This window comes from Acanthaster planci, linkage group LG05, assembly GCF_054643075.1.
Source record: "Acanthaster planci isolate LZ-2023a linkage group LG05, COTS_SCS, whole genome shotgun sequence".
Classification (NCBI taxonomy): Eukaryota; Metazoa; Echinodermata; class Asteroidea; order Valvatida; family Acanthasteridae; genus Acanthaster; species Acanthaster planci.
The window spans coordinates 14,223,808-14,239,152 of NC_141781.1; the positions used below are offsets into that span (position 1 = coordinate 14,223,808).

The 15,345-nt window shown below is 41.5% G+C and overlaps 1 protein-coding gene across 2 annotated transcripts; it reads right to left on the reverse strand.

Annotated features, from left to right (window-relative positions):
- Positions 1-1,992: 1,992 nt before the first annotated feature.
- LOC110977300 (DET1- and DDB1-associated protein 1-like) lies at positions 1,993-15,309 on the reverse strand. Of its 2 annotated transcripts, none has more exons than XM_022231289.2 (5): positions 14,831-15,309; positions 12,936-13,031; positions 11,122-11,173; positions 7,784-7,845; positions 1,993-5,202 (listed from the first exon to the last, which is right to left on the reverse strand). In XM_022231289.2, exons 1-5 carry the CDS (start codon positions 14,831-14,833, stop codon positions 5,098-5,100), a joined length of 318 nt encoding a protein of 105 aa, XP_022086981.1. In that variant the 5' UTR covers positions 14,834-15,309; the 3' UTR covers positions 1,993-5,097. The 2 variants fall into 2 exon arrangements, with proteins under 2 accessions (XP_022086981.1, XP_022086982.1); XM_022231290.2 differs by having other exon boundaries at positions 12,948-13,031; positions 14,831-15,306.
- Between the last annotated feature and the right edge of the window lie 36 nt (positions 15,310-15,345).

The following is a 15,345-nucleotide window of genomic DNA, read 5'->3' on the forward strand; positions in this document are numbered from 1 at the left end:
TTTACTGAAAAAGACGGAATTAAAGTATAAATCTGTAAAACCCCTTCCGATTAATGTTACAAGTGTAAGTAGTGATATCAAAACTATGTAAAAGGCACATTGTTGAATAACAATGCTAGGCCTTATCTGCGTGTTTTTTTGTTTATGTTTTTGTTCTTTGTTTTGTTCGTTTGTTTGTTTGTTGGGTTGTTGGGTTTTTTGTTTGTTTGTTTGTTTGTTTGTTGGGTTGTTGGGTTGTTTGTTTGTTTGTTTGTTTGTTTGTTTGTTGGGGTGTTTGTTTGGTTGTTTGTTTGTTTGTTTGTTGGAGTGTTGGGGGTGTTGGGTTGTTTGTTTGTTTGTTTGTTTGTTTGTTTGTTTGTTTGTTTGTTTGTTTGTTTGTTTGTTTGTTTGTTTGTTTGTTTGTTGGGGTGTTTGTTTGTTTGTTTGTTTGTTTGTTTGTTTATTTGTACTCACAACACAGGAGCGCCATGAGGCGTGCAAGTATATGAGCGTTTGACGCAGAGCACGCTGAGTGCGCGTAACTGTATGGTCTTTGCGTACACGCAGAACGCGTGCAAGAACGCGCATGTCTTTCTTTCGCCGATTGCGGGGTGCACTTCACTTCGGGGCGGGGTCTGGTGTGTTATGGGGGTATGTGTTAATTCACGACGAACCGCCATCTGGGGGTAGAGCCGCAACCGTCTTTCGCTATTCGATCTTTTGGCATGTTTCGGGTGTTGCTTATTGCTTTCAGTTATTCTAATTCTAAATTTTTCGTTTTAGTGATTTCAACATCACAAGGAAAACGGCTCCGAAATGATGTTGGACATGTACCTGCAAACCAGCTATCAAGCCTGCATTGAGAATGAAAAGATTACCTCCATCTTCTACCCGAAATATAAATAATATTAAAACAATAAATTAAAAAACCCGAAAAATTGCATTTTTTGTAATATGTAACAAACTACAACACGACAGATAAAATGGCTCGTGGGTTTTCGTCCTCATGGCACTATGCATAATACGTGTCGCCTAAAACGGGAACGCGTCAGTGCCGACCGCGCCGAGTAGCTCGGAGAAGGGTGTAACAATCATGAAAAAATATTGTGATGAAAACACCTGAAACAAAACAATAGTAGCTCCACTTAAAAAATTCGATCCGTGACAAACAATAAAATAACCGTAGATATCGTGTATATGTAAGCGAAACGCACTTCCATTCCCATCAATCCCGTATGCTGCTCTGCAGACAGCGAGGCAACTCCTTTCTTGGTGGCGCTGTTCCTAAAGAACGGACCATTAGCTCCACTGGGAGGTTTCCAAATTTCGGCTTCGTTCCGTTTGCGGCTTCGTCTTTGCCATTCATACCGCTGAGGCTCTTGAAGTTCGAGCTTATGAAAAACAACTCTACAGCCCATCCGCACGAAGCCGACTCTGGAGACGAGGTCAGAATTTGGAAACCTCCAAGCTTGCGACGCAATACACATGTACATTCGCCCAGTTTACCGCCCTCATCAGTATCAATCAGTTCAGTAAGCTTAAACTAAAGACCACAGGTATACAGCTGCGCCGATGTCACTGACATTTCCCTCCAAAATGGGAAGTGCGTTCAGTTTCACTCAAGAGGGCTTCTTAGAGTTTTGCAAACAAATATCTGAATAAAGAAAAACTGGCAAAACCAGAAATCATAATACACAACACTAGCAACAGAAACAAAGCTCACTAGAAGTCTGCGTAGCTGCTCAGATGTTCCAAGAAACTTTTCCATATTGAGTGTGGACCTTTTCCCATAATGCCTCTATCTTTTCTCAAAAATCAGGGGGACGATCCTGTGGCTGCTGGGGGAGGGAAATTATTTTGCCCATCCCCAGGAACTTCACATATGCCCATTGGAAACAGACAAGCAATATCTGAGAACCATTATTCCCTGTGAAAATCAGAGTAACCTCTTTAAATCCACACACTAGGGATTTCATGGAAACACTCCACAGAAAATAGGCAAATACACTCCAGTAAGGATTAAACAGTAGTGTATGCTTTATTGTATTAATGTTATAAATTAATGATGCACACCGACAGTATACACTTCATACAAGGCAAAGAAATTCACCTGTTCCTGGCAGCAAAGACTGGTTTATAGCTTGTGTCTAAAGCATTCAGTTAACTCATGCGCTCACTTCTCTATGGCTATTTGCCGAGCGGTCCATTCCTGTATTTGGATCATCAATGATGTGGTACACTTCAAGAATGTGAGCAAATCCTTGTGTTGTTTGACAGTTTGCTGTGTTGGAGAAGGGGAGGGGAGGGAAGAGGAATGGGGTGGGGGTATCCTTAGTTTTCAGTGTTAAGTGGAGACCATCACAACACCAAAGGCAAGACCAGACAGGGTTAACAATGACAAAGGAATGCTTTTGTGACAGTTCATTTGAATAGCTTGTGACTTGAATTCAGTCTACAGGTCTTGTATTCTTGTGGTGGTCTTAAGTCTTGAATAAAACACTGTCAGTTTCTTGGGTCCTTTTTCGCCCAAAATGAGCAAATCGTCACAGGCCGTTCCCTAGTTCTGCTTCTGATGGGATACTGCATAATCTCCTCAGCGGGGATGTAACATGCTGGCGCAAGGCGACTGAGCAGCATTATTTACATGAAATGAGCCCACCTGATGACATCATCCATATTTTAGAAACTGAAGTTTTGACTTGGATTCCGATGTTTTGGTTTACCATAAACCACATGCAAGCTGGTTACTGTATAAATATGTAACTGTCACAACCAGCATTAAATATACACACGTCAAAATGACCAGCAAATAATACACAGTTGATGTCATTTATAGCCAAACGTTGCTCACGCTACAAAGAGAAGATATTCATTTATTCATGCCCAAACCATAATTTCAGATGCAAGACCACCTCTCAAACTGAAAATGTAGTCTCAAATTCAAGATAGCGTACGTTGGTACATGTACATTACTACACATGAAGAAAATTTCACAGATGAGGCCATTATGTGTGGGGGAAAAAATGCAAAGTCATGGATGAATGAGTAAAGGCCTGTTTTAATGAAAAAAAAACACACAAGAAAAACCAACAGCTGTTTCAGTTCCCATGACCTGACAAAAATCCTGTGACACTAAATGTTGTGTAGGGGCTATACAGATCGTCTGTTGGGCCATTCGTTGACATGTAAATCACAACTGATACTGAGGCAAAACTAAGGCAGCCAGCTCCCATGTAGTACAGGGGTGCTCAAGTGCTTGGACCCTTACTGATTTGTGAATACTGAATATACCGGGGGATCTCTGAAGGAAAATCTGTCACGTTTTTGAGGCTTTACAGCAAATTTATTGTTTTCACTGAGTGAGCTCCGTCACATCAGGCCACAGGATGCAATGGTTTAGGACCACAGCGACACGTGCAGAACCTTTCCTGACTTTGTATGAATTATGACCACTTCTCTCTCTGACACAAGCCTAAATGAACACAGAACCAGAAATTGATAATTTGATAACAGTTCCATAAAATGTTACAATATTACATTGACTATGTATACAATCTTCCAGTAACTTGTATCATGGGGTTGAACTTACACACATGCTTTCAACAAGATTTGGGGAAATATGCAGCATCATTTTTACTGTAATTTACTGTTCTGGAGCAAAATACCAACCTTATAACACAGACACGCGTCAACTTTGGTTTTGTGCTTTGCTTTATATATTTCTAAATAGGTCACTTGGGAAACATTTTGTGGTAAATTTTTCAACATTTGGAGACATCGGTCATTAGGGAGACATTTCAATGTCAACCAGGAAATTTTTTACTCTCCACATTTTGAGAGATGGGTCTGATTAGGGTCTGAAAGGCAAAGTTTCGTTAAGATCGGATAAGGGAATATTGAATTATGGGACGGTAAAGTTTGAAAAAATTTTGTGCACGCTCCTATGGGAATGTCTCCCAAGTGACCCATTTCCGGTAATTATATTTTCATTACTATGTTTTGCACTGGTAGCAGCGTATTGTACATGAAAGTGTACATGCATTTTGCACATGTATCTAGTCATTTTAATATATACAGAATATTTACAGTATACACAGTTTACCTTTTTGGGGCAGCACAGAAAAAGTTCAAGACAGCTGTGGATCTGTGCTCATCTACAATGCCAGTGGTGACAGAGTAGCTCAGCCGATGCTCCACTCCTTTGCTAAGCGCCTTATTCCCATGCTACATGTAGGCCACATTTGGTTGTGCACATTCGGATGAAAAGTTATCATGCACATTTTGGACAATATGCGTACAAAGCAGTGTGCATGTATAAAGCATCTACCTCCAATCATGGGTCTTATAGCCCTTATGACATTAAAAACTCTTGTCCAAAGTGAAATCACTGTTGCTCACCGAAATATGAAAATTTGCTAATGGCATAAAACAACACAAATTGCTAAAAGAAAAAAAGGACATCGGTCAATTAAACTGGTAATGAAACTGGTTAAACTGAAAAGTGAAATATAGAATTGAAAAAAAAAACAAGTTCCAGTCCATTTTAATGTAGCTAGCTGTGTGTTTGAATAGAGGAAAAAAGTATTTTTGTAGTAATGCAATCAAACCCGTGACGTTGCACAGCACGCATGAAACTGGCACCGGTGACAGAAGCGAGCCAGTGACTTAGACATTCAACCTGTTTCATAAGAAGGCCAATATCTTGTTGTGGAAACCTGTTTTATGCCGACAGAATACTGTTAGTGTTTCACTCTCATGGGTGTAACTACAATGAGTGCCTACGAGTCTTGTATGAAGCATGGTCAGGGTTAATCAGATATATGATGTATGAAAAAACAGCTAGAGGATAGATGAGTCCTGGTCCTCCTCATAATGGAAAAGGGCTCTTAACTCCTCTTCAATGCCATCCACACAAATCACACTGATAGCACAATCCACAATACCAATAGCAGATGCATGCATTCTCACAACATGGATCTCTTGGGATGTCAAAATGCAGGTTGCTTTCTTGTGTGGTTCATTCTTGCAATTAAATCTTTCAAAACAATAACATCTGAAGCACTTTTTAAATAAGGTTGAGCTGTTTACAGATTTGAATACATGCGACAAAGACAGGTCTCAACCACAGTTGCCTGAAGTGGAGTCTAGCCGTGGTATCTTCCGAGCAGGGGAGGTGTCCGACTCCATGTTTGCACTGGACGTATCTCTCTTCTTTTGATTATTCTGAAAAGGCAAATCAAACTTAACAATGAGGAATGACAGGAATACAGTGCAGATGCTTTTGCAATCTCCTTCTGAGTCATGGTTTCTAGGCCAATAATGAGTACCAGTACCATACAGGTATGACAGAAATCACATTAACCCTCACTGCCACTAGGCTTCTAGCTGCAAACTTTTTTGAGTCCTCCAAAAATCCTCCATCAAGTAGGAGATGCCCCTGGCACATTTGTGACCCGCTCAAGGAAAAATGAGTCGCATGGCCACTGTTTCAGAAGTTCCACTTTGCATTAGAAAGAGCAGGCTCAGATCTTTGTTCGGATGTATCACTCATTTTGGCACCCTGATCGAAGAGGACATTGTGTGGGTGAAAAGCGTTGATTGTCCCTATTGATTTCCATGGAGCAAGATTGTTTCGAAGGCCTGTTACTCAAAGGTGGCTCCAGCAACCTGTGGCTCAGTTCCACAGGGCAGGTCACATCTTTCTACTAAGGCATTTGAGGGGCATCAAGTCCTATGTTAAGTGATCATGGATGGGTTCTGCCTCCTTAATCCAGCAAAATCCTCCAAAACCTTGTAAACGACTTGTAGGACCTGCGAGGGTTGAGGTTGCGCCTTCATATGATTCATCCTCCTCTTCAGGGCCCGTTGAAATGTATGTGAACACATTAGACAGTATCTGTCATGACTGACCTAATATCAGGGAAAGAGGTTTTCTAAAATGCCCCAAATAAGCAGCAAACCATGGACAAATTCATTTTATTTCAAATAAATTGAAACATTGGCCCTCCATGGAAAGTAACAGTGGCTAAAGCCACAAGTATTTTTAATCCTTAACAAACCGTGAACAAAGAGGAAAATCAAGAATGTGGGGAGAGACCCAGGGTTACTTTTTTTCATTGACTTTATCTTCCTAGGTCCCTCAAATCCACCAGAGGATCCTGGAGGATTATGTAGGATTGAGGAGGCAATGGAAGTCATCACTTCTTGATGGCTTGATGCCCATCAAAATTCTACAGCACAAAGAATAGGGTGATTGGCTCTGACAGTGGATGATTTTGGATGGTTCAGGGAACTTACACATGTATGTACATGTGTATGTACATGTAAAAGGTAAACAGAAATGGCTGGGAGTCACTATGCTGCTGTGGGAAGAACTGTTGCTTTGACTTTCCATGTTAGGTTTATATTCATTTTGAGCTGGACAAAAAGTAGGACAAAAGCAGGACTGCAGATGTGCACACAGTTAACCCAGAAGGTCAATATTACAATTCCAAATGTCCCCCTGCATTGACTAACACAGCATCAGAGCTGGGTAATTCAGGGCAGGCTTTAAAGGCGAAAACAAAAAATCTCGAGTAGTTAGGCTTCAGGTGTAATACACTTATCCTATACAAGAATTACATGTATAATCTAAGCCATACTGTGGAACACACAGTAACAATCTGGCACGGATGTCAGGTGGCATGACCAAGCACTTCTCTCAAAAACACAGTCAGAGAACAGTCACCGTCAATTTGTTTTGAACTCTGCAGCCTCTTCTCATAAATATGCAGATTTACATCACTAAGCAAGGCATTCAGAGTGTATGCTTAGTCCAAGCCATAAATCAATCAGATGTCAAGTTGCACAATAACAAATGCAATGTTACAAGCTCTGAGGACGTCCCTGTCTGTGAGATCAAGGTCCCCTGTCCATGACTAGGCGGAACTTGTGACATAGATCTGGGGCCAAATTCACTAAGCACTGCAAATACCTGCTTACATGTAGCAAAACAGGCAGCCACTCCATCAGCCATACAATCTGACTACATGTATTGGCATATATTTTGTGACCAGTTAAATTCACTTGACTTTTGCTCAGCTCAAAGATGTTTCAGCAGCCTGTGACACAGGGTTGAGAGACGGACGAGGATCACAGCAGCTGCTCTTAAAGCAAGATAGAAAGAGTCTCTACCTACGTGTATACGCACATGCTCTGATGTACATGTACTGGGTATTGGTACCATGGGTTACTGTACATGGCACTGCAATGACGGATGTGAGTTTGAATAGTTCAGTACACTTCATTTGCAGCTGAAGGCACAAAGTCCTCAGGAAGGCAAGATGATTTTGAGGAATGATTCACTGAATTAATGAGCCACAGGGGTGGGGGGGGGCTATACATACACCTGTAGAAAGCCACTCACGGATGTGTAACACTGAAAGTGGCACCTGAAAATATTAAACAAAGTCTTCATACCCATGACCTTCCCAGTTCCTTCAATTGTTATTGAGAAAGCACAGGCAGCTGCTATTGCTTTACATGGAACTCGATAAACCTCAACATTGCAATATATCCCATTTGACTGGTGGCTGGACACTGGTGGATTGTATAGGATTCAGGAAGGCAATTGGGACTGAAGACAAAAAGATACAGAAACATGTAAAACACTGACTTTTACAAATAACTTCCTTGGGGACTTTATTTTGCAGTTGTGAAATGAAAAAACTGAAAAAGTGTCCCAAGCGGCATTTATCGGCCAAAATTGAAATGAAATGTGTCAGACTACTCAAGTTGAGTTCCTAAAGAGAACAGATCGAGTTACCTTTTTGTCCCATTGTTGGTGGAGATATCTCAGCAGAATGTTCGTCTTCTCCGTCGTAATGACTGGAACAGGTAAATAGAGTTATAAGGTTACCCTCTACACAGACACAGGGTGCAATGCACCGTGCAGGCACTTCTTGTGGCATATTGTCACTTCAGATGCATGCAAGCCCGTGCGCATGCAATTCAATATCAAAGAGATTTTGGAATTGAATTCTGAATTTATCATGCCACACAAATATGTACACCATTATCACAACATGTACATGTACATGGGTATATGCTCTGTGCAAACAGTACACCCTCTCATAAGCATGTACAAGACTGGCCATACATGTACTGTACATAATATAAATCATCCTGTAAATGCATAAGGATAATTCCAGAAATTAGGGGTCCAAAAGTGTGACCTTTTTGTGTCCCTGTTACACCTGACATTTGTTATTTGACGTAGAAATATCACCGGAACTGATTTCAAGCTATTACCATTTGTTTGGCAAGTAATTTGCATTAATTCATCACTCCTGGAAATTAGAAAATGTGTTCTGAACGTACAAAATAAAATGTCAGATGTGACAGGGACACAACAAAAATGGACCCCTAATTTCTGGAATTACCAATAAACGCAATTACAAGTATGTAGCTACAGTACATAGACATACATGTACGTGTACGCGTACATGGGTAACTGTGTACAATTTAATGTTGACTTTGAAAACATATACTGAACTGGAAGCAGGTGAATATGGATGCAGCAATTCATCACTATATCAATAGCAGTTAAATCAGAATACTGTGACGTAGCCTCGTCACAAAGAAGCTGTTTTGTGAGTACTTGGGCAGGAGTAAATACCGGTATGCATCAGACAAAGGACAGACCACTTCAGACCAGGAGAAGTGTAAGTTAAAAACGGGAACCGGTACATATGAATCTTTGTGAAATTGTGGAGAGAGCATTTATCCGTTCAAAATGTGCTTTCCTGAATGCAAGCCGAGACAGAATGTACCAGTCTCACAGAGTTGCAATTACCGGAAAAGTAAAGAACACCACTCGTAATATAATCATATTCACAACCTGTGTACACGAGCAACCAATGCAAAGCTGAACAGTACCTGAGACTACAACTTTTAAGGTTTAAATGTTGGTGCCTTTTGGGTTACTGCGTGCTGGTGAATATTTCCAAACTCATGAGCAAAACTGTGTCATTCCCGCCATGAAAGGTGCAACGTTGCACGGATGTCGTGCCAGAGCACTTCAGGAATTTTTCCATTTTTTGTTTTCCATCATCCTCAATTTCTTTCTCCTGTGTGATTCACTTTGTGTACCAGTATTACGAACACTGTACGTGTAACAAGCTGATGGCCCACCCTTTCTCAGAAATGCTTTCAATGAGCAGATGTTGGGCTCACAATCCGCTCCGAGCGGAACAAAAGAGGGCGTGTTTGTTTTGGTACTCACCGTATAGGCCTGCCATGAGGCGTGCAAGTATATGCACGTTTGACGCGGAGCACGCTATGTACGCGTAACTAATTTACTCCAACATGTATGGTCTTTGCGTACACGCAGAACGCGTGCAAGAGCCCGCTTGTAACCACCTGTCTTTTTTTTCACCAACAGGGGGTGCACTTCAGCTCAGGGTGGATTTGAACAGAAAACATTTAACTACACATATTTTCCCTGAATCACATCAGAGCAACAGCGCCCTCAGTTGTCTGGAAAAGCATGGATAATTTGAAGTGTTTAAAAACCTATGTACACCCATATCCTCAATACACCTGACCGAAGGCATGTCATACATGTACTTTCTCAGTGACTGCAGATGAATACATGTACATGCATAACAACAGCAGGGAAAGCTTGCCAAAGAAAAATTCCTTGCCTGGATCCTTTAATTTTATGATGTACATGCAACTATGGTATCATGACCTTATTGTGATGACGCGTACACCATACCGTGTGTCAAGAAAAAATTGACATTGATACACCCTTACGCGTCAACATACAGGTTTGCCCACTTTTGGGCAATCGGTACGTGCAGTGTGCTGGCATCAACATCTGCTCTGAAGGAATGGGACATTTGGTTAATTCTGCCACCAAACATTGATACTTCTTGTATATATATGTGTGCTTTGTAAGGGTTGGTGTGTACATACATGCACATACATGTTTGTATGCATCAAGGCATGCAACTTTGGCTCTGACAAGAAACAAGGAAATTCCAATCTTTACAAGCCTTCGCACAGGTTTTTTAAAAATTTTTTCAATGGCACAAATGTGAAGTGAAAAATGAGGAAATCAGCTGATCCGAGGAAAAAGTTGCATGCCTGATGCATGCAGAGGGGACTCGCGCCTACTGAGTAGTGAACAACTATGCAAAGAAAAGCCATGGAAAGACTGGCATACTGTATGTACATAAACATAAAGACATGCATGAACAGTGTCATAAATGTACAATGTACATGTATACTGTATGGGTGTGCACATTCCAGTACAGCATTAGATCTACAGGTCATCTGAGGTGATCCCTCCGTATGCATACACCGAACGTGTACGTGTGCATGAAACTATTTTTTTCCAATGCGCGTCATGGGAATGCAGAACACTTCAGAGATGGCAGAGGAAGGCACCGGGGGACTCCAGAGGGAAAAAAGGGGAGGATTTAAGGGGTGTAAGATGTATTCCTGTATTTAATAATCCATGATGAATAATGGGTATGCAGGAATTCTAGAAATATTCCCTCTTGTACAAGTATGTGAATACTGATCCTCTACAGCGTGTCCACATGTTCCTTTCAGAATATGTCAGTATGCAAGTTTTGAAAGATCTGCTGACATCAACATTGGAATAAACAATTATGCTTATTGCGAACTCACAGGGCATGCAATGGGTCATCAACACAATTGACAAAAATGTCTTGTTATGCATGACCTGTGACTGGACTTGAAATATTTGAATTGTTGACACCACCAATCTCCGTTACAAAAGAAGAAAGATGTCAACTTTCTACGCGGGAAAAGCAAACCAAACCTGGCAGATGAACACTGAACAGTTCAAGCAAGTCTGTTTTCATTACACTGATGTTTTATTTATAGTTAAATATTGGCATAATTGTTGTGAAAACGATAGATCTCAAGAAAAGTGAAAATCTCGCCCAAAATAAGACTTCCATGTTAAACTGTGTAATAAAAATAACATCTCTTTTGTGGGTGGAGTAGCAAGGTGACTTCTGGCGAGAACAAGAGACACAAGAAGGATAAATTCCGTCATGGCAGAGTAACCTACCCTATGAGCAATGCATGGTATTTAAATTTGATTGTAGAAAACCTAGAACTGCTTACCTTGTTCTGAGGGGAAATCTTTTGTTGGAAGATACACAGCTGGCTTCTTACTCTGGGTAGAATAAAGAAAAAAACAACAAAGATCACGGATATGAACAAGTTCTCCAGTTTTCTTACACCAACAAATTTTGGGTAGTTAGTCTTTGTCTCTGGCATGTCTGGGAAACTGGAGATGCTACATGTACCTGCTCCATGTGGGAATAACAGAGGGCGTGCTTAATCAATGGTCCTTTGGTGGGGACTCACCGCATGCTTGCGCAAGCTCCTGCGCATTTACATGCAGTTTATACATGGTAAATGGTACACAGCCTCTGTGAGTCAGGCACCTAGATGAAATAGTTCCCGTCTACTGTACCTGTCTCTTCTCTGCTGGTAAAGAAGCATGCTTCAAGGTAGGCTGACAGGTCACACAGCAAGAATCAAACAAGGTGGCACTAATGCATGTATGGACACTGTTGAATGACTCTACACACTGTAAACTGACAACCTCACCACATGCAATGGTAAGTATTCAAACGTACATAGAACACAGGAGTGTGAGGTCATTTTGAACCAGCCATACAAATGAATGGAGTACACACTTGTGTTGGTTCACGCGCTGGTTCTCGCACTAATGCCTTTTACACACACAATTGTGCAGGTGACATATTCACTTTGGTACCCTAATATGGCTCTTAAAGGCCCTGACAATTCATCTTTTACCAGTTCTTTGGGGAAGAATTCTCCCAAGCCTCCCTCGATCTTTCAGTCTTCCCCAGGAGGCTAGGGAAGACTTTGCTATGTTCTCAAGGTGAAGCCTCAAGAACAAAGCCTGATCAATAAAGTATAGCTAAAATAACAGCCTGGTGCAATTTGTTGCGCTGGACAATCAAAACAAACTGCCCATGCTAAGACAGGGAACTAGTCACAGTGAACAACGCCAGCACAAGGCAAAGCCAGATTTTGTGGCTGGGAAGCTCCGACTCACAGGCCGTGTGGCCTTGGGGATGCTGATCTGTTGGATCCTGTTGCCCTGGGCAGGCAACCCAATCTGACACATAATAAAGAGACGTGGGTCAAGAAAGGTGTCTAGCCAAAATACCCCGGAGGGTTAGGGCCAAGGTCCACCAAGGAGTTTTTTGGGAGAATTTCCAGGGCTCAGAAAGGCAGAGATTGCAGCCATCGAGGGCTTGATACCCCTTGTAAATTAGCCCTAACCTTCCCAAATCCTCCTAGCAGAGGAGGGCTTTGAAGGATTGAGGCTGAGCTGCAAGGAAAAACTTGTAACTGATTTCAAAAGATGCACTGGGTTGAAGTCTGGGGACAGACCTTACATATATGATGTGTCTGTTGTCAGTGCTCAACCACAGCTGCATAAATTTGTACCATTGTAATTTGTACATAAAAAATTGTACTGGAAATCATCCCCCTGCTCCAGGATATCATGCACGCTGCCTCAATATATATTGACAACAATTGCTGGAAGATTTCCAAGGACTGAGGAATGGTTACCCTCCATGAAAATTAAAAAAATTTCAAAAAAATAAATGAGGATTATGGAGGATAGAGGCTACATCCAATATTTACATGGATAGTTCAAGGGTTTTGCAGAATTGCAAATACATTATACTGATAGCAGTAATAGCCTAGGGAATGAGGGTTAATTTCCTAGACGAAAATGCCACTGGCTTCCAGCGCAGTTGAGGATTTGGGAGAATTACGGGGAGGTTCCTACACATGGCGGTAACAGAAAAATGCCCAAGGAGTTAAAGCAGGATTAAGAGCGGAATGTGCAAGCGGAATGTACCGGCCCACAATTGCTACATGTACGGTACCTGACAACTCACCGTACTCCGACTGCCTTCACTGTGGAAGCGACTGAAGTTGTTTTCGTTGTGGCTTGGTAAGCCTCGTAGCATTTCACTCACACTCTGTAAACAGTAATAAAACAGAACCATTAAAGTGTGTGTACGCAGAATGCAAAGAGTTCTGCATCCGGCCTCCGCGAGTTTCGAGTATGTATCATCAATATATGAAGAGTTCGGTTACTGGAATCACGACACCCTGTGCATGCTGCAAATCCCACTGGACAGGTCCGAAATATTCTTAAGTGCTTTCTAAGCTATTCAACATTTTCCCTGGTAATTTTGACATTTTAGGAAGTGTTGTCATTTTCTGAGGGCTGATATGTCACTGCGGGGAAGAGGTTCACATATGGATGTTCTTCCCATCATGAATCTCAAAAAATCGGGGAGGCCAGATGCAGAACGTTTTCCACAGTTGCTTTAGGTCTGAGTTGCTCTAGCTCTGACTGTGAGCATGATGAGTTGATCGGGGTCAGAATTGACTCAAAACCTTTGGTGCGAACTGTGAATCAACGCAAGTCATTCCTCAGCGGCAATGGATGTATATGTACATTTGACCACACACTGGTCCCTAACATGCTTTTGCTTGTTGCCTTCTTTACAGGCACAAGCAAATGAGTAGTGTTTGAAACTTCAACATTTTACCATAATAAACTTTAGTTTGGTTCCATGCTTCCATTGTTGCAACATTATTTGCAGGAAAGAAAACGGTTTCAGTATGTTTGGGCTACATGTATATTCCCACTGAGATAAATCCTTCAGGGCAATAAATCAGGAAATGGAAAATAAAATATCCCACAAGTACATGTAGGCCTTGATGTAGAATACGTGAATTGAAACCAAAAAAGTGATATTGTTCGGACTTTTGGTCAGGGAGAAACATTTTTCAAGCCAAACATCTGCAGTACTAAAATCAAGAGCCCAGATATCATGATCAGCAGGTGATGTAGCACATGTTGGGGACAGTGAATTTGGGGACCCTGTTCCTATAATAGAGGGGAGAGCTACATTTTAGCTTTTGAGTTCACCTTGGAAGATGACCTGTGACATCGTGGTCAATAACTGTAAGATTGATGTTGTCAAAAAAGGCAGGGTTTTGAGTTTTGAGGGAAATTATGAGGAAAAACTGTGAGCGTTTTTAACACATGGTGGATTCAAATTTGCATGGCTGGTTAATCAGTAAAAAAGTAACATTTTCTTACAATTTACAATTTAAAATTTCCAAAAATAGGGTCAGTGCAATAAAGACACTGTTGCCTTTGTTTTTGGGGGGACTTTCCAGTTTAGCCAGATTAAAATAACAAAAAAATGGGGGGGGGTCCCCAAGTATACAATCCCCAACATTTTAACCACTCAACCTCACCACCTGCAGCTTCCAGTGATAGGGGATTTTGGCATTTAATAAACAAATTTGTCATGACTGTGTTGCATATTCTTGAGCCCGATGCCATATGACATGTATGAAGTAATGCCAGCCCAAAGACTGGAAAAAGCTGGTTCATGGCAAATACACATCACTTACATACATGTACGCTACACGCATGACCATGTCATGATCACATGATGTACTGACTAGGCCTAATGTCCATGACCTTATGATAGTTGCCAGATCCCTTATTTTACCACTTACTGTGAAAACCAATCAGATTTGACAATAGGTGGTCAAATTAGGGAGCTGGTGACTAGCCTATAAAATACAGTCATACCAGACATTAGTTCATGGCCAACTGCCTTTGCAACCCAACTTGCAACTGCCTTGCAAGCTTGAGTGCATAAAAAGCTCCAAAAAATCACACAACCGCCATGCTGATCAGCACCAAATTCATATGATTCATGGTGACTGTTAACATGGTCAATACACTTACCATGATTTAATTCAGAGGTCGACGGGTGATACTGAATTACCAAATAATTACAACTTGATGTGCAACACGGCCGACCAAATTAAGTTTGTGATAGCCCCTATGCAGACTTCAGACCAGCCTGTACTGAGTCGGACAATCGCCAGGCTCCTAGGTCTACTACTCTGTGTGTAAATAAATGGTCCGTGGTCCTCGTACATGTGTACTTAGTCCTAGCCTTTCGTCGACTTGACGTGTCGGGGCCCGACGTTCTGACGTCTGGACGTTGACTTGTCGAATAGAAAATGTCTCTATTTCCGAATATTTCTTTCCGTCTGATACACAATAAGTAAACATGTGAGTCTGTTTCCTAAAGCAGCCTCCCTGGTTGCACAACAAATAGGAAAAATGTCGACACCCTGCTGCTTTAACCGAATAAATAGTGTTCCGCGCCTTCACTGACATTTCAAGTCGGTCTGCATTACTATACTAGTAACTGACTTGACTAGACTGTGCCCTCGGCTTTGATGTGCGTGTGA